This window comes from Acyrthosiphon pisum, chromosome X, assembly GCF_005508785.2.
Source record: "Acyrthosiphon pisum isolate AL4f chromosome X, pea_aphid_22Mar2018_4r6ur, whole genome shotgun sequence".
NCBI lineage: Eukaryota > Metazoa > Arthropoda > Insecta > Hemiptera > Aphididae > Acyrthosiphon > Acyrthosiphon pisum.
Window position 1 is genome coordinate 121,572,838 of NC_042493.1, and position 25,199 is coordinate 121,598,036.

Here is a 25,199-nt window from a genome sequence, read left to right on the forward strand (position 1 = left end):
AATAATTTGCAAATTTTCGTGATTTTTCCCATATTTTGTCATTTTTGAACTTTAAATGCTTATAAAAAAAAACTGTGACTAACGATTTTTAATATTTTTCATCTGCCTTTGAAACAATATACTAGGAGCCTTCTATTAAATTTTCAAGCTTTTTTATCCAACAAATAAAATTTTATTGATATTTTTAGAAAAAAAACTAAAAAAAAATGGAAAATGAAAATGTCCATAAAGAGCTCAAAATAAATCAAAATATTTTGAAAATGTTATGGTGTATAGAAAATGCTAAGATAAACATTCAGTCAAAATTTCATATATCTATGGTCATTTTTTTTAAAGTTACACCAAAAACCAAAATCGATTTTCTCAAAAACAGATTTTGCGTAAAAATTCCCGTTTTTCCTTAATTTTTCTTTTGTTTTTCACGGCGCTTTTGAAAACTATTGGAAAAATTTTACTTTTGACCCCCCAAAGTACCAACTAGATTCACTTTCCTATCAGAAAAGGTACTGTTGAAGAAAATCCAAGCACTTTTACTGTCCTAAAACGTGATGACAGACACAAAAAAAAATAAAAAATAAAAAAAAAAATAAAAAAAATAAAAAAAAAAACACACATCATTGTAAAATCAATACATTCATCGTTCCACTCAGAATCTAAAAAAAATAAAAAAACACACATCATTGTAAAATCAATACATTCATCGTTCCACTCAGAATCTAAAAAACTGTGACTAAGGATTTTTAATATTTTTCAAATGTTTTCGTAACAATGTAGTAGGAACCTTGTATTAAATTTTCAAGTATTTTTACTCAACAAATAAAGTTTTATTGACATTCATAGAAATAAAAACTAATTAAATTGGAAACTGAAATTGTCCGTAAACTGCTCAAAACAAATCAAAATATTTTGAAAATCTTATCTTGTATAGAAAATGAAAATATAAACAACCAGTGATAATTTCATGTATTTACAGTCATTCGTTTTAAAGTTACACCAAAAACCAAAATCAATTTTCTCGAAAACAGATTTTGCGTAAAAATTCCCGCTTTTCCTTAATTTTTCTTTTGTTTTGCACTGCGCTTTTGAAAACTATTGGAAAAATTTTACTTTTGACCCCCCAAAGTACCAATTAGATTCACTTTCCTATCAGAAAAGGTACTGTTGAAGAAAATCCAAGCACTTTTACTGTCCTAAAAGGTGATGACAGACACAAAAAAAAATCAAAAAAAAAAAATCACATCATTGTAAAATCAATACATTCATCGTTCCACTCAGAATCTAAAATATTATTTTTGAATTGTATAGAATTTCGGAAAATTGGAAAAATCTGCACAGACACCCTCAAGGGAGCTCCAGCGTATCATGTTTTAATGAGTAATATTTAGACTATTAACATGACATAAATATATTTTGAGCTATTTTTATAATAGGTGTGTAATAAATGATCATTAGTGTGCTTTCCCGAGAATCGCTCTTATGCAGCTGCGGGAAACCGTCACCGGATGTAACTCTCGTACGCACCCTCAAATATCAATACTTCGTGAAAAATAAGTATATTTTTGTTTGCATAACTACAAAACTACTAAATTAAACAAATTCCTGAAGTTCGATGGTGATTTCGAAAAAACACAATTTTGTACACAGTTGTTCGTACGGTCTATATACAATTACCTGCCAAGTTTATAATAATTTAAAATAAAGCTTGAAGGATGTACCATTAATAATTGTTATAAAGTAGATACCTACTTATGCCTTTTTATACATATTGCCAGCTTGGCCATATACAATAATACATTACCATTATTATACATGGTATAGAATGTCCTCCACTCAACTAGGTTTATTAAATTAATTTTAAATGACGAACAACTCTTTGATTACTATAAGTCTATATTTATAAATACTAATACTATATATTTCAGACACCATAAGACTTCATCATAAGTTCCAAAATAAATTGGATAAGGAAATTGGCCACTTGGTTATCGGATGCTAAGATGTTACGTCTTCAGTTTTCCTAATACCTACAATACGTAATGCCATTATGTCATAAACTATTGAATAGGTAGGTACCAAATAGGCACTACCAATCTACCGATATATTACCTACCAACATATTCCTATTAAAATTATATTAAAAAGCGTTTTAACGTGTAAGTTGTAATATATAGGTACCTATATCCTAATAATTATAATATATAAATATATTTCAATATTTGTATTTGTACAATTACCTACAAGGTTAATAGTATGCTAATTTTATATATCCGTTAGTAAACTGTTAAGTATTCAAAATTAAAATTAAAATTATTTATTTATTAAATAATTATTATTCGGCTAACCTATTCTAGGTTAGATAAGTTTCTTTAGTTTAGGTAGGTATATAAGTATCAGACCTATACAATAGGTATACATAATGATATGTAATTACCTTTACCATATTATAGTGTTAGATGTAAATACAATAGCTGAATAGCTAACACCAATATATATTTATAACTAGGTAAAACATATATCTATATAGGACATATATATATATATATATTTATTAGGTACTTACTATTTTATTTACTAAAAAACACAAATTGTAATTATTAACATTAAGTAAATAATAAACGTACAACTCAAATACCTACATAATTATTATTTTAGGTGAACCATTAAAAAAAAAAAAGTTTAATTCACAATATATTCTCAAAGCGAAATAAGTATAACATTTCAAAAATAGTTAATTCAATGTGTTCTTAAAACATTTTTTGTATAATATATCAAACCTATTACCTAGCTATTACATTCATAAGTTATAACATTCTCAAAACATAAAAAACAGATGATTAATAAAGTGAGAATTTTATAACGACAAATGAATAATATTATTGAACTTAAGTTTATATGTTTATAAAGCTAAATATTGATACCAAAATTTTGTCTTAAAATATTTTAGATTCAGAGCAGAACGAGAAAGCTAGTGGTTTTACAATGGTGTTTATTTTATTATTATTTTTAGTATAGTATAGTATTTATAGTATCTTATCGATACATTATATGAATATAAATATTCAAAAATATCAAAAAATTTCAAAAATTGTGTGACTTCACAAAATAATAACTATAAGCATCCGGTCACGTTAAACATAAAATGTAATGTATTATAAAAAATAAAAATTTCAATTTTATCATCAATGATTACAATAAAACAAAAAAAAAACAAATAAGAGGTCAAATTGGCTGATACACAGTATAGGCAAGTATATACAGAAGCCACTATTAATTTTGAATTCAATGATATAATTATATAAAGCCATAGATAATAAAAGAATGCATAGGCCATTCCCATATTAATGTACGAGGCTTTGTGTGCCGGAATGTGGCTGAGAGACAGACTGCTTTTATTTAGGTAGTGTTTCTCACTCTAGCAAGGGGTTTTATCATTATTTTTTTATTATAAGACCCTTGTAACGTTCATGCACCATTGTATACGAAAAATGATGAGGTATGAGCGAATACGGTCTGTAAGCGTAAATATTATTACCTAAGCATATTTTATTATACTATTGTAAGTAAAGTAATTTATTTTACTACCCAACTTTTCGTATTTGTGTGTATAAAACCTATAGGTACTTTAAAAGTTTCAAGTAGGTACCCACGTCCCACGATTACTAATACTGGCCTTTACAATAATATTTTTAAATCACTACAAAATAACTAAAATCGTTAGGTACTTTTTGTTTAAATATATAATAATTCAATCTAAATTTGATCTAAAAATGTCTTAAAAAAAAATTTGTTTATACATTTTTAGATTTTTTGGCTACATTTTCTTTGAAAACTTGAAAATTTGTCTTTTTTTGTACTTTTCTTAAATTGATTAATTTTTAGGTTTAAATATACTTAAATACTTTATAAAATTACTGTTTCATTTTTATTTACATTGTAACAAGTATAACGTCAGAGCCAAACAGAACACTCATAAAAAAAAAATATATAATTTGGGTAAAATTGAGGAAGTGACTCAAGATAAAAATGGAAATTTATTACTGAGTCAAATATTATATTATATTGATATCGGTATATATATTTAATGATTTGTATTTTGAATTTACTATATTATGTTCATTAGAATAATACCAACGTATTAAAATGGGTAAATGGTAATAAAAGTAGGTACATATTTTAAAATATAATTATGAAAGTTAAATATACTACAACTTAATAATATCAAAAGATTTATTTGATTAGAAATTAATATGATAAATTATAAAATTTTCATGAAAATTTACATCACTAGGTACCTACACCTACCTAATTATCCTTATTTAGAATTGATACGTTATTTTACCCAACATAAATTAATACATAATTTAATAACTAATGCCCGGATATATTACAATAAATTCTTCGGTATATTTCTAAGATAAAAATAAATATTTCTATGAAACCAATATTATAAGTTATAATATAACTTATTTCGTTTTGCGTTATTTTTTGTTTGGTTATATTCTATAAATTAAGTAATGTTTTGTTTATTGATATATTATTATTTGTTATCTTTTGTTATGTGTTATTTAATTATTTTTGTTCATTGCATGCCTGCATAGTTACGTTTACAAAATTCAACCGTTTTTTTTTTTTTTGTCAAATATAAAAGTTATATTCAGAGCTAGGAATTATATGCACAGCGTAATTTTTTGCTACGTCCAAAATCAAAATGGAGTTTTAGTGAGTAATGTCTACGATTCATAATATTCAGATGAAAATGGTATAAGTACTATTTTTATTTTGCATGTTTTTGCATATATTTAGCATGGATACATACAACATAAATTTTTTTTTTATAAATAAAATCCTATGGTACAATATTCGACGAAATAGTGAATAGCAGTGGTGCAAATAGGGGGGGGGGGACTTAGGCCCCTCAAAATATAATGTTACAGTGGCGTATTTAGTATTTTTTGTAGGGGGTGGATGGCAAGAATTTTAGCTTACTGATTATGATGTAATAATTATAATAAAATTATAGTAGTGTATTTAAAGAGCCATGGGGGCGGATTTGTCCCCATATCCGCCCCCGTAAATACGCCACTGCCTACTTATATAACTATAAATTATAATAATAATGCTATAAAATAATAAAAATGTAATATTATAATTAGGTACACCTCTTTCTTATGTTATGACTTACGGATGTTAAAAAGGCCTGTTTATACATACAACCTATTATTATTTAAAAAAAACATTTGTTTTTATTTAATGTTCCTAATTACAAGTATCTAAATTATAGCAAAAGCCAAAAATATGATCTTCATTAATGAACTTGAAAATTAAACATATATATATGTATATATTATAATATATACACTATATATTGGTATGTAATCTCCCTTCTATTTTATATGATTTTTTATGTAACTTTAATGTATTTTTCAATATTATTTTAATATATTTATACTTTAATTTTGATATAATTTTTTTCAGGACTTCTTTTTCCTAGTGTGGAACTTTTTTTACAGGGACTTTATTTTCCGATTACCTCACAAACATTTTGATTCTATGTTTGCATACAGTTATAATTTATACTATACAATATGAACAATTATTTTAGCTCTTACCAATTTACTATTTATGATCTATAATAGTCTATATATAATATAATAGCTAAATACTTGACATTTTCAAGGTTACTTGCCCCCCCCCCCCCACAAATATCCATAGCACCCCAAACATATCCTACATTTTGTTTTAAGCCTATTCAATATTATCAAAGTAAGGCTTTAGGCCCCCAAATCCCAAACAATATTTACGATTATGGGCATATTTGTACTTGGTTATAGAGTACCTAATACAATACCTACTGGCTGCTGTAATAATGCATTACCTAAGTAATACGTAACTGGTACGTATGTATTACACATAGATCATGAGCACCCAGTACCTACTTACCTATTACTTTGGTAATAGTATTAATTATCCTAGATCATTTTTTACCAGCCCACTCGGTCACCACCCACCCACCATTTTAGGTGGTTCAAATGAACCACCTAAAGTGCGTACTCGGCGCCATTGCACCGGGGCAATTGTTGATTGAAAATACAATTTTTACTGTTGTGGGACATGGTCTGTACATGGACACGTCATGGTGGTAATATATCATTGTGTAAAATATTGATATATTTTAGATGTAGGTTTAAAAATAATTATTAAACAGATTGTTACCTCCACGATAAACTCTAAAATTAAATTATTAGCCTTAAGGTTAAGGTACCGGAGCACAGGCACAAAAAAAAAGTGTCTCCTCCCGTGAATAAGGGGTAATATACGATTCCGAATGGAACAATTGCGAATGGACCTTTTCCGGTAACACGATTGCGAACGTTTTTACCTGCCTTTAATCGTGCGGTGTTGTCAGATTTGGTGGTAGTCAATAACAAATTTTTAAATGATAATTTTAAAAATAGGTAATCAAATAGGGATAATATAGGGGTTTTCTGCTATTACGCCAGGCGATAAGATAGATAGGTACGATGTACCATCTATCATGGAAAACCAGCTCGATTCGTATATAGTCGTGCAGTATTATTTGTGATTCGTTCGTATCGTGTTTGTTTCATTTCGTTCTCTTCCATATGGAAATCCAAATAATTATGTCCAAAAAAGGCAAAGAGTTAGTTCTTTTAGATAAATTTAAATACGGTTTTGTTAGAAAACATCAAGATGGATAAATTAAATGGGTCTGTACAAACAAAAATTGCACTGCAAGTATTGTAACAACTACAGATAAGAAGTCTCTACATCAGTCAACTGGTGAAGATAAGCATTTAGTTAATAGTCGACACATCTTGAGAGAGAATTGTAAAAGAAAAGCGGATGATAATATTTCTACCAGGTCATTAAAAATTATAAGAACTGAATTAATTAAAGATAATCCGACACACATAAGATAGCGTTATACAATCTGTGCGTAAAGTGATGTAAAATGTATTCAGTTTTTTCCCACATCATTCAACGAAGCAACGTCTCAACTTAAACTGGTGGAAAATGATTTTTGTTGTTTTAATGGAGATAAATTTGTTTTTGTTCCGGAAACTGACGAATTTGTTTGTACAACTACAAAAGAAAATTTTAAATTAATGACAACACAAAATGAGTTTTTTGGAGATGGTATATTTGATAAATCTATTACCTAGTTATTGTTGGGTGGGGTTAACCTTGCGGTCAATTCGGTGTGGTGCAATGACCGATGAGGCTCACATAAAATCGGTCATTCCTTATATACTAATTAATACTACTTATAAATTAAGGCAGGTGCAGTAGGCGGATAGATTCATAGGTGAGCGGGGGGCTGGACGACCGTGACGGCCTCTCACACACCCTCCGTTGGATGCTGGCGGACTTACGTAGTAGCGGAGCAGCAAGTTGGCAGACCAGGGTGGCCTCACACACACCATGCCGGATGCTGATGAACTTATGCAGACTGGGACGAAACAATACATTGAGAACGCGTACGCAGCTCGCAACGACCATCAACAATTTTCTTTCATCAAACTTGGTTTGTGTTTAAAATACAGTTTAAATTTATATATTAATAGTATCAAAAAAAAAAAAAAAAATAATAAGCATTTTACATTTTTCCATTGTACGGAGACTTTGGGTCACCCAAAGAATATTTGTGTTTATTACTTCAACCAACTGGAAAAACTTAGTTTGAATAAACTAAAAGTAAAATATGTAGTAATTCTTGACAACTAAATTTATAGAACAAAAAATGTATGAGTTCATATTGCTAAATTTTTATTTTTCAATTATTGAAAAATACCAACTCGTGTGATCAAAAGACAAAAACATCCTATGGCCAGCAAATCCTTAATGAATTATTTACAGAAGCAAATAAAATTCTTTCTTATCAAATATTTTGACCATGAAAATTTGTATGATTTATTCCAATCAGTTGGAGTTTTTAGCAAAACTTTGTGTTTGCTTGCTCATCCTGAAATCATAATATTATAAAAAATATATATAAAGCTAATTATACAGAAATCCGCTTTTCAAACCGGCATGAAATAAATAAAGATTTTCTTTTGTAGCCATAAAACTGTCACTTTTCTCTACATCAATTGCATTATCAGAATAATGAGGTATCAGTTTTTTTTATTGTTTTAGCTTCCCCAGTGTGAATGCATGGTGACTTTACTTCTAACCAAAAGGTGTGTTGATCATTGTTATCACCAAAATAATGCAAACTGAAACAAAACATTGTTTATTATGTATTCAACAAGATTAAAGTTTTTTTTACGTATTCATTAAAACACCCTTTGATGAACATATACTAGCAAACCCATATCCACTTTAATCTTCGTTAATCATCATTTTCAATCATGACCACAGAGCCAATTTCTATTTCATTCGGTTCACTCTTACAAATCTGTAGATAAAATTGTATTTGATTAGTAAGTTTTTTTGGGTTACAAATTTACAAATTTAACTTCTCTTATCTTAATTACTATGATAGATGTAAACACATTTACATGATAAAAAAAAATCTTCATGCACCTCTTCTGCACTTCTTGTAGTAAGATAGTTATGCCAATCAAATATTTTTTCTAAAAACAATTAATATTTAAATAATGATAGGTAAGTAAACAATATAAATAACATAGTATTAGCTATAATGCATACAAATTATATAACAACTACTTTAATTTTGTATATTATGAACTTTATACAGAAAATAATAAAATTCAAAATCATGTTATTTTGATGATCAGCCCTACAGAAATCGAAATATATAATGGAAGACCCTGAACATGAAATTAATATTTATTTTTTATTTTTCGGTTAGGTAGTTAAGTTTCATACTCCTACTGGAAACTAGCTAAAAATGCACATAATTTGTTTTAAGTTCTTAATGGATTTGAATTACTCATATAAACATTAAATACGTTAGACTCGTCATTTGATAGTGAAATAGTATAAAAGTCCATTGAGTGTCTATTATTTAAACCAAATAATAGTACGAAAAACGATCATTCAAAGCCAATGCTCGATGGACTTACCCAGTTACCTTCAAGAAATCGTCAGGTGAAATCGACTGACCCGCGATAAAATCGTATGGTTTAGACAAACTGATTGATAAAGGCTGTCAAATGCATAAAACTATAGTACCTACATATTGCAATAATATGAACACGATACGCTAAATAACTTAATATTTTGTATTAAAAGTGTTGAGCGGGTACGGGAAAACGACAATAGATATCATAAGTCTTATATTATGTATGGTCGATTCTCGACTGCGTTTAGGCATTAATGTGTGTAAATATTGTAATCATTCGAATAAAATCTATGAACGGTCGTGTAGGTTTAAGTAAACAAGTTCTATTAGAAATATATCTCATATACCTAATGCTCAAATCTTTTAACATCAAACTTATAACACATTTAATCACTGACGGAAAAATTAATTTATTACAAAAAAATGTATGAACAATTACCTAGTACACGAATGCTAGTACACAATATTTTCAAATTTCGCCGCCGGGGATAAGTGCCCCCTTTGCCGCTAATTAAACACGCCTCTGCAGCAGAGCAACATCCACTCGCCCACCTTTTTTAAATTAATCTTATAATTAATAATTATTAATTTTGTAATGTAAATACAAACCTCAGATAACGTATTGTCTATGATACAAACGTAATAGTAGTGATAACCCGATCCTCCGAGCCATAATATTATGGCCTAAGCTCCGAGCTCAGCCATTGCCTCGTCTTTGTGATAGGCCTCGTAATGATGGTAATTTGAAATTATGCCGCCGACTATGCGAGCGGCCCATCCGGCGATTGAGTTTTGGCCCACGCTGAAACGCGAGAGTCGAGACCGCGACGGTGGCCCTCGTCCACTCGATCGTTTTCACACCGCCCCACCGCGAACGCCGTTCTCAAACACGTCCGACGGGCGGCGAACACCCGCCCAACTTACTGCCGAACCGTTCACACGTCCGTACGTAGTCTACAATCTACGCTATCCGGTCATCGCGCGTTTGTGTCTCCCCGACCCCACCGCCGTTGCACCGACCGCGTACGTTATTTTCAAACGATGCGACGACAACAACAACAACAACAACAACAACAACAACAATAATAATAATAATAATAATATTTTATTCGTCGATATCGCCGCCGCGTCCCTGATAACAGCATAGATTACACTCGTAATAGTGATAATATAACTATACAGGTAAATCATCTTGATCTATTTAAATAACGAATAAACAGGTATTTGATAATATTTGCTTTATATATTTTAGCATTAACAAAGCTGTAATTTCATAATATATATTTTAATGATTCTGTGTTAATATTTTACAGTTTACTATTCGTTTCAGGACAATAACAGTTTATTTACCTTATTGTAATCCATATAATATGATGCTGAGTTTGATTGATTATATCTAAGTGTATTAATTGTTTACTTTAGTTTATTATGTTGATTTACTATTAAATAAGAATTATTTGTGTTTTAATTCGTCCATGCTCATAAGGTTTTCAAAGTTGCTATCTGTTTATGAAAATGATTCCAGCTCCGTTAACTTCAAAAATATGACGTAATGAATACATATCTACACAAGTCGGCATATGGAGTTAATGTCAGCATAAAATTTAGATAATAGTAACCGGGTAGAGTATTGTTTTGAATAATTAACAAACAAAATAATTAATTTGGACATCATGCAACTATGTATTTTCATATTTATACTAATTTTTTGTTAATATTTTACAGAGCAACGTCTAAATGTGTAAATATTTTGCATTCTGTGCTTTACTGTATTTTTATAATTAAACTAATTATGTGCCAATATTTTACAGTCTATTGTGTAGAGCTGCATCGTCGAAAATATACAAATATGCACATATATAACAGACATTCACTTACATCATCATTTACATCCTATTATGATGTCTTCTAAAACCTGATATGTGAGTTATCTTGATTTATTAGGTCATTTGTCAACTATTTTATTAAGAAAGTGCTAAACTTTTTCACCATTGGTGAACGGTTATTTCAGAGTCAATTGCCTGTGAGATTTTTCTTAAATAGATGGATGAGTGGTAGCCGGTGGGTCCCCTAGTAAATGTATTATTATATACTCAATAGGTGATTAATAATGATCTGAAATATAATTAGGTATATTATATTAACACATTATTATGCATTAATACTTGGGAAAATTGTAACACGCCACTGTCGGTGATTGTCCCTGTCGTACAATATTATTTATGCAAATGTTAGGTAAATGTTTTATTTTAATATTAAATTTCTGTATTCAAGGTGTACGTGTTCTTGTCCTAATCAATAAAAATATTTGTTTTTTTGAAAAGATCAATTTGTAAATGTGGATTAAGAAAAATTTTAATTGTTAAAATATTTATTTAATTTATGTAGTTTATTTTTAAAATTATTGAATTCTTATTAATTTCGATAAGTAAGTTTATCCAGATAAACCTTGTTAATATTTTTATTCTAAATATTTTTTTAAAAAGTATTAATTTTTCCATTTAATGATTTTTACTACAGAAAAAGTGACATTTTAAACAAATCATTAAACATAAACCACTTGGATTTGATAAATGTTTTTACAATCAAAAGTTTCCTATAGATCAGATTCACAAATTGGCCATTGTAAAGATTGTCATAAAGAATTGTGTGAAATTTTAGGAATGAATAAATTATAAATAAAAAAAAACAATTAAAGAATATTGATTAGAACAAAAATTATTTCATTTACCTGTTACACTCGGTTAAATTGTTTAACAGAGATATTAATTACGTATTGATCATTGTTTATCATTACAAAATTTTTTTTGATGTAGTTTAAAATACCCTTCTTTTAATCTTTTCTATGAGTAATTGAAATGATTGTACGAATGAATAACTAGAACACTTAACAGAATCACATACTGAATTTATTAAAGTAATTATGACTTAGTGAATTTTTGGTGACTTTCAAATCCTTATAGGAGAGTCATCTTGATTTTGTATCATAATTGATAACTAGGTAGGTAATTAAGAAAGTGCTCAATTTTTCCTTATTTGATATGTTGAAGAGAGAGAATAAGCAACTTCATTATATTATTTTTTGGGTATTATATATGGTATTTATATCTGTTATTCTTGTGCCTCCCCAGTATGATATACCATTTAATAACATAAAGTAATAATATATTGATTTTATAATATTATGTGTTTTGCTTTTCTATGTAGGTATATTGGATAAGCAGTCTTTGAGATATTTCAAAACTTGAAATTGATCTTTATAGAAAGTATACATAGAACATATTTGAAATAATGAAAAATCTGTACTTATGCTACTTTCCATAAATATTAATAATCGCAACTCAAAAATTGTAATCAAACTGAACATGTTTCAGAACACGAAATGTATGTATGAAGAATGTATTTTATGTTCTATGTCAAATTAATGAATACTTGAAACAAATACATTATCTATGAATATTAATGATCACTATTGAAAAATTTAATAATTATTGTTGTATGACATATTTTTATAAAAGTCACTAGTTCCGATATTTCCAACATTTATACAATTGAATACCAAGTTTTAAAGAAAGGATTTTACATCGTTGTGAGATTTAATTTAACACAGAAAAGTATGATGTTTTTTTTTTAACGATTATGATTCTATAATATTATGGTATTTCTAAAATAAAAAAAATGAAGCAGTTTTTTCTTAAAATGTCGACATTTCAATTATCAATTTTAGCTCGATACTTTATTTACAGACGGTATTCTTAACTTTAAAGCATAATAAATTCATAGTATAATACCTTTAATTGAAGTATTTATTGAAAATTATATCTTTTTATGCAATTTTATAAAAACTTATAGATTTAAATCAGGAAATTAATAACACGCTCATTTAATCCGTGTCTATTAGTTACTTAACATTTTTTTCATCTCATTTACTTTTCTTACAAAAGCATAAATTTGAATAAATCATATTTTGTTATTTATCTCCATACTTCAATTATGTATTTATAATCATGTTCTTGATGAAGTTTAAAATTTATTATGAGTATAATAATACTATTTTTTATGATTGTGTGTCAAACAAAAATAAAGACTATGACTGCCTACCATTTTGTAGGCATATATCCTAAAATGTAATATTTATATTTTTTGAAGTGTGTCATTAGATTACTTATTTAAATGTATAAAAAAAAATTATAAAGCTCTTATTAATTACATTTATACCAATTATTTACATTTCTCTCAAAACGATTTACTTAAGTAGTAAAATATTTAACAATAAGGAACAATGAATATAATTTAAATTGATTTAAAATTCACATCAAACACAACATGGAAGATTATCCAATCCAAAGCCTAAGCCTAATATTTTACAGGTAAATTTGTAGTGGTCATCTTCTGATCAAATGCTGTGTATGTTTATTGAAATAATCAATTATAACATGATTCAGGAAAGTTTCATTTTTGTTTATCATGCAATTTAATACTATTTAATTCAAACTATACTCGGGCCCACGAGAGTCCATATGTAAACCGCGCATCGATACTGACGGTCGCGACAGCTGGCGGCCGAATTTTCTCCCACCATAGTGCTGTTCCCACCACTCGGCAACGTGAATACAGCGGGTCATAAAAACACGACTAACGACGGCTGTCGGCGATCGTTGCCGGCCGGTTTCCGATCGGTAGATTCAGCGTATGGAAGGGGAACCGATGCGCAGCGACGGACGCGTTCTGACATATGGACTCTCGTGGGCCGGAGTATAACTATGCGTTTATATGTTGCAGTCCACCAATGAGCGATATGTCCATTTGAATATGTTAAGCTACAACAATTGTACGAAAATATGTCAACATCAACATTTGGATTGTCGTGTGATGTCTACTTGAAACTTTACAGGTAAGTCATCGTTGATTTTCATCTATAATAATAACTCATAAAAAGGTTTTTGAAAATTTTCTATCTATTCAGTGCTTTAAAAAGCTATAATGTCATATCTTAACTAATTTTGTGTTGATATTTTATTGGCCAATGTATTGAGGTGCATACAATATCTATAAGTGTATTCAGACATTATAGTATAGATATTTTAAATATTTATAAATTTATATTCGTTGAATTTATTACAATTATATTATAAAAATCTACTGGATAATTTAATTTTAATAAGCAAACAAATACGATATTGTCTGAATATTTCTAACTCAGCAATAATTTTTTTGTGCCATTGAATAGATAATATTCCTGATGCAACAGTTTAGCTACCCTATTATAATCAATATAATATGATGTGGAGTTTGGTTAATTATATTTGTAAATGTAATAATTTTCAGTGTTTAGTTTATTATGTTGATATGTAATCAAATGTAGCTTCTCGAAATATCAAATTTATTTGATTTTGTAAACTTGAACATCCATCTGAATACGTCTTTAACTCATTAACCTTTGCAGGTTGTATATCTAGGTCTATGATAATATTTAATTTATTACCTTACCTATACAATCTTCAAATATTGATGATATCTACCTACTCATAAATTGTAATTATTGTTTTGTATAATGTTTTTAATTTTATTTGTAAATATAATTAATTATTATAAACAAGAATTATTTGTGTTTAAATTCATCCATGTTTCATGATGATTCTTTATTTGGTATATGTTTATAAAATGATACAATTTTGGAATCTTCATAGAAATATGCATTGAAACTTTTCAAATCAAGTTGGCGCGTGCAGTTAATTTAAGCATTAAAATATGGACCATAGTATCTGGGTATGCAGCTTTTTGAATAATTAACTATCAAAATAATTATTTTGGACGGCCTGCAGCTATGTATTTTCATATTTATACTAATAAATTCTTTGTTAATATTATACAGGGTAACGTTTAGAGGTGCCTCTTCTGATCAAATGCTGTATATATTTATTGAAATAATCGACTACATCAGGATTTAGGAAAGATTTATTTTTGTTTATCATACAATATGATGCTATTATATTAAAACTAATTATGTGTTTGTATTTTGCAGTCCGTCTTCAAGTGATGCGTCCTTTTAAGTATGTAAAGCTACAAAAATTCTACGGAAATTTATCAACAACAAAATGTATCGTTGTGTGGGCTTTTCCTGAAACTTTATAGGTAAGTCATCTTGATTTATTATAATAATATGAACAGCTGTTTAAAATTTACTATAGGTATATATTTTACATTTAGTGCTTTACAAAACTGTATTTTCATATTTAAACTAATCACGTGTTAATATTATGTTCCAGACCATTGTGTAGTGGTGAATCGTTGAATATTATGTAAATATACACATACATAACGGACATTTACTTACGTCAACTTTTATACCCTACTGTGATCCACCATTTTATCACGCACAAATGGAAACATTACAACATTTTGTGAAGATGTCAACTCAAAATGTCAAAACAAGTAAATAATCTCTCTACTGTACAGTAATAGTCGGAGACGAGTGTACCACGATATTGAGTACCTATAAAAGTTATTGTAAATTATTGTAATGAATTATGGATGTGTTAAATTTGAATTCAATAATACATCATTGCATACAAAAACGATTATAGCAGAGAACGGACTGCCAGCCTTTAATACTAAGTACATTTTATTATATTTTTTAATGCTTTTAGTAGGTAATTTATATTACTATTTACTAGAGGCAGTATGTCGGAAGATTGAATTAAATTTTAAAATTAAAAACTTCAAACGCTCATAAAATGTTATTGTAGATAAATATTATAGACTCAACGTTTTTATTAAATTTCAGTATAAGCAATTTTCAAGAAATCTATTTTTATTATTTGTGTGTGTACACGATAACTGACCTTTTTCGCTCAGAATCGTTTTTCTTATACAATTATATTATATCATTGAATTCAAGTTTAACAACATCCATTACAGTGACCCACTTGTAACCTACTGTACAACTGAGCGACATCCACTTAACCGCTTTTTTTAAATTTATTCTTTCAAAAAGATAATGAACCAATTGACAGGTTTTAAAAAAAAGTATATAAATCTTGATAGTATGGGCAACGCAACTGTTTAAATAGTAGGTAGCTATATTTTGTTATAACATTCATTGCAGTGTACAATTTTCGCATAATATATTGAACACATCATTTAGCACAATATATTATGTCTAATATCACAGTAGTTGCAACCGGTGGTGGCAACGAAGATTCTGCGGAAATTTAATTTGCGGTTCAAAACCCCCCAATAATTAATAGTTGTGTAATTTATTTAATTTACAAAAATGTATTTTGTTATTTATTTTTTCAGCAGTTATCACGTATTATTATTTTTATTTATCAATATTATGATGATATAAAGTTCTGCATGGTTTTTGGAGGTGGATTTGAACGTTTTTGAGTGAGCTTAGCCACTCCAGCTCCCTCCCCTTCCCCTAATTGCGCTAAGTGTATATTTTGTCCGTGGATTTCTTGTCCATAGATATTTTGATATTAAATACTCCTCAGGACTCCACAGATATAGTTACTTGATAATAACAAAAACACTGACGTACACAAATGATGTATCGAATTTATGTAATTTAAACTGCTCTTCGAACTAATTATTTAAGTATTTAAAATCAAGTATAGACTTGAGAAATAGAAATGAAACTTCTAGAAAATACCTAGCAGTTGTTGTTAAAATAATGAAAACTTAAATATGGATAACATTTTTCCATATAAAAAATATGTAAACTTGATAAAATTTGAGTTTTTGATTCAGAATAATGAACATTAAAGTGTAAATTATTATTAAGTTTAAAAAGAAAGTTTGTCGTTTTGACTTGACTTTCAGTTAATCACTTGTGAAAATAATTTATTGACAATAGATGTACGGTCTATAATATAAGATAAAAATATAATAGTTTTGTTGGTGAATAGTCAAAGTTTGTTTAATTAAAAAAGTGTATATTTTCGATAAAAATTAAAATAATTTCATAAAAACAAAAATATTACTATTAAGTAATAATAGTATATTAATACTTTGTCTTGGTTAAAAATAAATACATTTTTCTATTATAATACATGGAGGTATATGTTTAAATACTGAAAAAACAGCACCTAGATTCAGATCAAAGAAAAAGGATATTTAATGGTAAATAAATTTACTATTTTGTTATGTTAATAAGTTACAAAATGTAAATAAAAAAATATATTTAATTATTTAAATTTAAACAAAATAAAATTAACAAACTGACTGAACTGATTATTGTTATTAGCTATTTAAACAATTATTTCAGACCACAAATTTAATTTATACAAAACAATAATAAAACTTAACAAACACAATCTAATAATTGTTTAAGAATTCTTCTAATTTTTTTGAAACAAGAGCTAAATTTGCACGATCATTTGTTTTGTTTGCAATATGATTTATGAAAATATATTTGGCTTGTAATTTTCCTCTACAATAATCTTTGACAGCCTTTGGATACTCAAGCATAATTTCTATACATAATTTATCTATTTCTTCTACATTAGAAATTTGTTGCCAGTTATTTTCTTCTACAATATAAAAAATAAAACAATTTTGGTAATTTAAATTGTAAGTAAAACTGTATGAGTTAGTTAATTAGTTACATTAAAAAAATTAACTTACTTGAGATGGAGATTTATTTTTTTCATCAACCATTTTAGCAATAACTTTTCTTGCATGAACCAAGTTCACTAATTTAACATACCTTCGCTTAGGTTCGATAGATCTCTTATTTAACTCTATCATAAATTCAATGGTCAACACATTTCAAACTATTGATGGGTATTCATTATTTCAAAAAACATTGATAATAAAAGAGGTTCATTCTAAAAAACATTATACTTAATGTAAAAATTATAAATAACTTAAAACCTATGAAAACATAAATGTTTCAAATATTAAATTACCATTAAAGTAGTAGTTTTCCTTATATTTAAGCTATATTTACTCATTATATTATTACGAGTTACAGTTAGTAATTCAGGTATTTTTGTTTGTAATTTATTAATATCAAACATATTTAAATTAAGTGGTAATATAAATTAGGTTCTGGCATAAATCGATAAGCCTAAAAATAGTAAAATGTAATTTATATTTATTATTATTAAATAAAAGATGTTAGGCTGTCAGCATCGATATAAGCCATTTCATTATGACCTTCTATTAAGTATAACAAGAAAGAAATGGATAAAAGGAGAAAACAAATATATTTTGTTATTATTTCAGATTAGGATTAAGAACTTAAACAAAAGAAATATGATATAGGTACCAACATTTCCAGAACTAAAAATGGGTAAAAAATAAAAATTTAACAAAATAATTAAAAAATATAGAGTAAAATGTATTATTGTGAATATACAATTTGGTATGTTGTGCGTTAGTAATACAGAGATAACAAATGCCTGTGTAACATCCTCTTAATGTATTATTAGTTATAATATGACTTGTAATCGACTGACTGGTTTGTACATTGCAAAGAATGATGGTGATGGATGTCGTACACGCAATAAAATTACTTACATGCTAAATTCTTATTATTTAGAAGGACATCACATCCGCTTGTGTTGTCTTACACACGCGCAACATAACAATTTTTTTTCAAAATGAAGTTACACGCTTGGATACAATTTACTCCATATTATTTATTTCAATAATTATTTATATTTAATTAATCTAACTAAAAAGTTATTAATTTACTTAAATTTTGTATTAAGTTCTAACACAATGATTCACAACCACAATTTTTAAATTATTTTTAAAGGTGTTGTACCAGTGAAAGAAATGGATGCTTTACAAATTTCATCATGTGAAAGTGATCCAACGAAAGTTTTGACATCCAAAGTATATGAATCAACAAATTTTAGAAATAACTCTCACTCTGTTAGAGTATTAGAAGACTTACAATCGCTACGCAAGTATGTTGACCTTCATTTAAAATAAACATTGGTAAAACATTTTTATTTTTAGAAATGAAATTTTAAGCAGATGATGATGAAATTGTAATTGGACATTCAAATATTTTAATAGGAGCTAGCCCATATTTCCGGGCAATGTTTAGTAATTTTTATGAGAGCATTAAAGATCTTATTGATATAAGAGAATTAGATTCCACCATTCTGAAAATATTTGTAGATTATATTTATATTGGAGAAATTATGGTTGCAAAAGAAAATATACAGGTATAATTAAATATTTGATTTGGTATAGACTTCAAACAACATATATTTTATGCGAATCATTGTTAATTTCTAAGGGGTTTTTACCAGCATCAAATGTTAAACAGTTAATATATAACAAATATTAAAAATGTGTAACAAATTAAAGCAATGCACTACGTTGTTATTACTACAATGTCTGTATGTAACAGAAATATCTCTTTTGGAATTTTTAATATTAAAATAACCAAATGTTATATTGAAATTCTATCGTATTAATCATAAGAAATCACATATTTCTACATAAATAAAATGTTTAAATAGGTAAATAATTGTGTTAAATAAGCAATTTTAACACGCGTAAGATAAGCAATTAGGCCGAGCCCGGCCCTGTGACGTCATACGGTTATTCTAGATAATATCCCAATATTTTTTTTTACATTGGATTTTGACAAAATAGACGTTAGTAATTGCAGTACATTGCAGCAGTAAGTTTTATTATTTTTGCCAAAAAAAATGGATTTGAAAATACAATTGTGTGTTTACACTATACAGTATAATAATATATTTTAAAAGTTTAAAAGTAACTACGAACAATATTTTTAAATTACAACAAAATTACTATTACCGTTATCCTTTAAGCTTACAAGTACAGTTTAAAAATGGTCATCACTTGCTTCTTAATAAAAATATCATTAAAAACCTCCCCGATGCCTTGGATAATAATCTTATATTTAAATTTTATAATAGGTAAATCCACTCTTATATTAGAAATTATAGAATAAAATGTATTATTGTTAACATAACATTTTCCATGTTGTACGTAAGAGGGATACAGCAAAATGTGCACGTTCAGCATCCTCTTAAGACAATAAAATTATCAAATTATCAAATTAAAACATAAAAATATAAATCGCAAATAAGAATATTGAATAGTATGTTATTATGCTTTAATTTCGGTATGTCTATCTCCACTTAAAATATATTCTTTCACAAATATCAGTTTTTTTTAATGATAATGTGAAAATAATAATCCTGCCATATGTTGTTATTGGCAATAAAACCAATTTTAAAAAATATTTGGCAATATAATATTATGATATAATGCTGAAATTTATTACAACTATTTTTCTTGTGTACCTTTAAAATTATGATTTTATTGTTTTTACTGATTACCATAAACTATATAGCCACAGAGATATAATATTTATAATTCACACAATTAGCACAATATACAAAAATCTTGATTCAAAAAAATTTGGGAACCTCTAAATTAGTATATTTTGATTTAATTTTAAATATTTGTTATTTTAGGTCCATGAATTTCATGGGTAAATCACGAATCGTATTAGAGAAAAGATGTTTGCCAGAACTAATGAAACATGTTATACGTTTGCCATTATTAAAGCCTGATATATTATTTGATATATCTGAAGAACCTCTTCTAAAAAATACTCCTAAATGTATGTTATTTTCATAAATATGCTATCATTATGAATTTATGTATTTTATTAATTATTATTAATATGTTTTTAGGTAAAGATTATGTATTTTATGCATTACAATTTATTCTATAAAAATCAGTTCAATATATCGTCATTCCAATGTATTTGGATACAATTTGGTGTAAACCTAGATAGTTTGGTAATTCAAAAAAAGTATAATTCCGTTTTGATTAATTTATCTTCACAATTATTTAGTCCATTTCATTCTATTAGGTTATTCTAATGTGCAGTCGGTCTAATACATCGCCAATGTGTTATACAGATTACGCTATCAATTACAGAATGGTGTGACCCAGCAACTAAACCACGAAAAAAATGCACCAGGCATAAATGATTTTCGTCAGACCGTTGGTCTAGGTGTAATAAAGGATCAATTTGTGTTTGTTGCGGGAGGTGTAAATAAACCAAGTTCAAAATCTATTTGTATGCTTGATGTATCTTCTCAATCACCCTCTTGGTTATCAATTGTTGACATTTTAGTTAGTTGAACATGATTAGGAGTTAGTGTATTGGATGATTGTATATATGCAGTAAGTTAAACTATAGACTTATAATATATTATAAGTAAAGACCGGATTTATACGCATTTAAAATGTTAAAATATGCATGCAAATATGCACTTAAAAAGTTCTGAATATGCACTTAAAAATCATAAAACATGCAAAATAATTTTTGATTATTACAGCTTTTTATTTATGGTAAAATTATAAAATCAAAACATTTATGACGAAAATATGCACTTAAATATCACAAAACATGCAAAATAAATTTTTATTACCTATTACAGCTTTTTATTTATGGAAAATTTATAAAATCAAAACATTTATGATGAAAAAAAAATAATAAACTACAATATTATATACAATATATTTTATGAATTTATGATTGTGATAAAAAATATATAATTTATTTGTTATTGGAAAAACAATAAGTAACAATAATATGTTCCATATTGATCTCAGTTAAATTATGACGGCGATTTGTGACAATATGTTTGTATGCAGAAATACAGTTATAAAATTAAATAAAAATATTTAAATATATACGTAATATGCAAAAACATGCATTTTTATGGAAAATATGCACTTGTACCCAAAATATGCAAAAATATGCAAAATAAAAATTTGTAACATTATTTATTTAACTATGATTGATGAAAATCCATTTACTGCATGTAATAGCTTATAAAAATATGAATATGCATAATATGCTAAATCCAGTCTTTAATTATAAGCCTTGAATTAAACCAATATTTTACTTATTTTATATTATAGATATTTATTATTTTGTAATTCTAAAATGGTGGCAAGAATGGTACTAATAATTTTAAGACTGCCGAGGTTTTTGATATCCGTATTCAAAAATGGCGAATGGGTGTCTAGTATGACAACTGAGAGATATAATTTGGGTGTTGGTATATTCAATAATCTTTTATATGCAGTAAATAATTATATTATTTCTTTGTTTTTAATTTTTAATATATTTAATTAAATTGTGTAGGTTGGCGTTTGTAATAGAATAGTTTTGAAAACTGGAATATTATGATACTTGACACATGAACACCAGTTTCAAAAATATCTGTATGTTGTGAAGGCGTTGATGTTGAAGTCTCGGAGGGTCTTATGTATGCTTTTGGTGGCTATAATAAAGAGTATCTTAAAAGTGTTAAGGTTTATAGACCAAGTGATGGAGTTTGGTCTTCTATTGCTGATATGGAGTTATGCAGATTTCGTCCTGGTAACTATAAAAATTTTATTTTTAGGATATCCTTTGTAAATTTATATTTAATTTAAATTAAATTTTTATATAGGAATAGTGACATTAGATGGTTTATTGTATGTTATTGGCGGAGAAACTGAAAAATCTATTGTCAGTACTGTAGAAATGTATGACCAAATTACCAATACTTGGACCATGGAGACATTGTCATTTTCAAGACATGGAGTACGAACTTATGGCGGAGTAGTCATTAATAAACCACCAAATTATAACTAATTAGCTTACATGACAATCTCATTTTTTGAAGTAATATGTACATCTTATTAATTATAAATAGTTTATGATAAAACGTGTTATAAAACGTGTTCTATACATTTTTTTGAATATAACTGTTTCAATGTTTAATAAAAATGTTATTTTATTATTTAAACTGATTATTTACAAATTAAATAACTAAGGTATAACATAAATTATATTGCAATATTTCAATTTATTTCCTCTAAACTTTTTTTTTTGTCATATTTTTTACTTCAGGCGCTCATAAAAAAACGCCTATGACTACAAAATTTAATGAGTTACTAGTTAGAAATAATATAAATGTATTATATTAATAACTACACTGTAATTAACCCTTTGAGGAACATGGACATATATACGTTAAAAATAAACTGTCAAAAAGAGCATGGAGTATATTATATATTATAATGTTTTTACCGCAAATTTCTTTTAATTTCTTTGTTTATGTTTCATTACCGTAAAATACCTTAAATACAATATGTGCTGCAATCTGTGAAGTTTAATTTCAATCGATCGATATATTTTCATTTATCAATCCTATTTAAATAGGACATACATATTCGTCAACGCTCATAATTTTTTTTTCCAATTTTTCAATCCTAAGCCGCTCCCTGAGTTTCATTTACGTATTCCAAGGCTGCTCTTCAAAGGATTAAATAAGTTGATATTTATTTTTTAAAGATTTGACTATAGTGTTCAATAAGATATAAGGAATTGAAATAATTCAAATGACATCATTGGTCGGGCACTCCGTAATTTATTGTCTATCTTATACAGTACAAGCAGTTCTCTTCTCACAATAATTTACTTAATTTTAAAGTATATTTTTGAATGTTTGTTGTAAGGGTAATGTGTTTTATGCACCGAAGACTGGTGGAACCAGAATTTGTCTTAAGTGTTCCGCTTTTTTGAAATATTTAAAATTGTATAAAAGATATTTTTTTTACGTACCTATGCCAGCAGTAATTTATCAAGACACAACCTGTGTGACACAACCGGCTATTTTCTCTTGTAGTATTTTTAATGTTTAAAAAAAACTAAACGTTTTTATGCAATTCTGATACTTCTATCATCTTAAGTTCCATACATTTATACGTAAATCAAACATCAAAAATAAAAAGTTTAGAATGAAATCATTGTGTAAATTGAGCTTTACAGGTGTAAGATAGATAATTATATTGAGCTTGGTCCAATGAAGTCACAGCTATTCTATATGCTCTAATATCACCATAAATAGTATTTTTTTTTTTTACGTCAATATTTGCCCAAATTGTTTTTAATAGTTCTGATTACAATAATTTAATTTTTAATAATAATTTAATAATTTAAAGAAAATATTTATTTTGTGTTCTGCGCTCCTTTAAGTTACATTATGTTTTTATTTTTTATTAGTTTTACTCGAGCCACTGTAAGACATAACTTACTGATATATTTACTAAAGTGGATAATATATTTATTAAAGGATGCACCAAATGTTGAACATTAAAGTTTTATATAAACTATTGTATATATTATGGTTATTTTTTTTATACTATCAAATAAACTTACTATACTTATTATTTTATTAATGTATTTTTAACTATTTTTTTTTATAATTGAACTGTTATTGTAGATACTAATACTTATGCTAGGTTGCATTAACAATTTATTAAATTTAATGGTTCACTAAAAATGTAATGGACCATTGTAATTTGTTTAAAATTTCTCAGTAGTTTTCAAAAGCACTATGGAAAACAAAAGAAAAATTAAGGAAAAATGGGAATTTTTACGCAAAATCTGTTTTCGAGAAAATCGATTTTGGTTTTTGGTGCAACTTTTAAACAAAAGACAGTAGGTACATAAAATGTTGACTGAATGTTTATATTACTATTTTCTACACACCATAACATTTTTCAAATATTTAGATTTGTTTTGAGCTGTTTAGGGACGTTTTCAGTTTCCAATTTTTTTAGTATTTATTGTATAAATATCAATAAAATTTTATATGCTGGGTACAAAAGCTTGAAAAATTAATAGAAGGTTCCTGGTATATTGTTTCAAAGGCAGATGAAAAAAATCCAGTCACATTTTTTTTTTTATAAGCATCTAAAGTTCAAATATTGACAAAATATGTATAAATGACGAAAATTTGCAAATTATATTAAGTTAGAAATTCATGAACAATTTTCTTTTTAAATCTAAGATTTGAAAATGTGATACAACATTTCTCATAAGTTTGACTACCTTTTTCAAAAAAAAAATGTCTACAAACAAGTCAAATTAAATTTTTATGAGCGTTTGAAATTCATATTTTTACAACATTTGATATTCACTTGATTTCTCATGCAACAATTTGCTTATTTTATTTTAATTAAAAAAAAATGACTGTAGATACTTGAAAATTTCACAGAATGTTTATATTAGGATTTTCTATACATGATAAAATTTTTAAAATAATTTGACTCTTTTTGAGCTGTTTACGGACAT

The 25,199-nt window shown here is 27.0% G+C and overlaps 1 protein-coding gene and 1 long non-coding RNA gene across 2 annotated transcripts; one reads left to right on the plus strand and one right to left on the minus strand.

Moving 5' to 3' along the window:
- Positions 1-6,096: 6,096 nt before the first annotated feature.
- Positions 6,097-8,607, minus strand: LOC107883034. The gene is made up of 4 exons (XR_003838716.1): positions 8,049-8,607; positions 7,818-7,984; positions 7,623-7,742; positions 6,097-7,542 (listed from the first exon to the last, which is right to left on the minus strand). It is a non-coding gene; the product is annotated as an uncharacterized LOC107883034 (long non-coding RNA).
- A 6,028-nt stretch (positions 8,608-14,635) lies between these two features.
- LOC100568751 lies at positions 14,636-22,820 on the plus strand. The gene is made up of 9 exons (XM_029492706.1): positions 14,636-14,818; positions 14,925-15,184; positions 15,319-15,484; positions 18,819-18,972; positions 20,527-20,675; positions 20,749-20,870; positions 20,931-21,247; positions 22,218-22,454; positions 22,528-22,820. Exons 3-6 carry the CDS (start codon positions 15,433-15,435, stop codon positions 20,787-20,789), a joined length of 396 nt encoding a protein of 131 aa, XP_029348566.1. The 5' UTR covers positions 14,636-14,818; positions 14,925-15,184; positions 15,319-15,432; the 3' UTR covers positions 20,790-20,870; positions 20,931-21,247; positions 22,218-22,454; positions 22,528-22,820.
- Positions 22,821-25,199: the final 2,379 nt, after the last annotated feature.

Coding starts and splice junctions, on each gene's coding strand:
- LOC100568751 (XM_029492706.1), top strand. CDS start 15,433: ATGGAAACATTACAACATTTTGTGAAGATGTCAACTCAAAATGTCAAA. Junction 15,485..18,818: donor AACTCAAAATGTCAAAACAA/GTAAATAATCTC, acceptor TTATTTTTAAAG/GTGTTGTACCAGTGAAAGAA. Junction 18,973..20,526: donor GACTTACAATCGCTACGCAA/GTATGTTGACCT, acceptor TTGTTATTTTAG/GTCCATGAATTTCATGGGTA.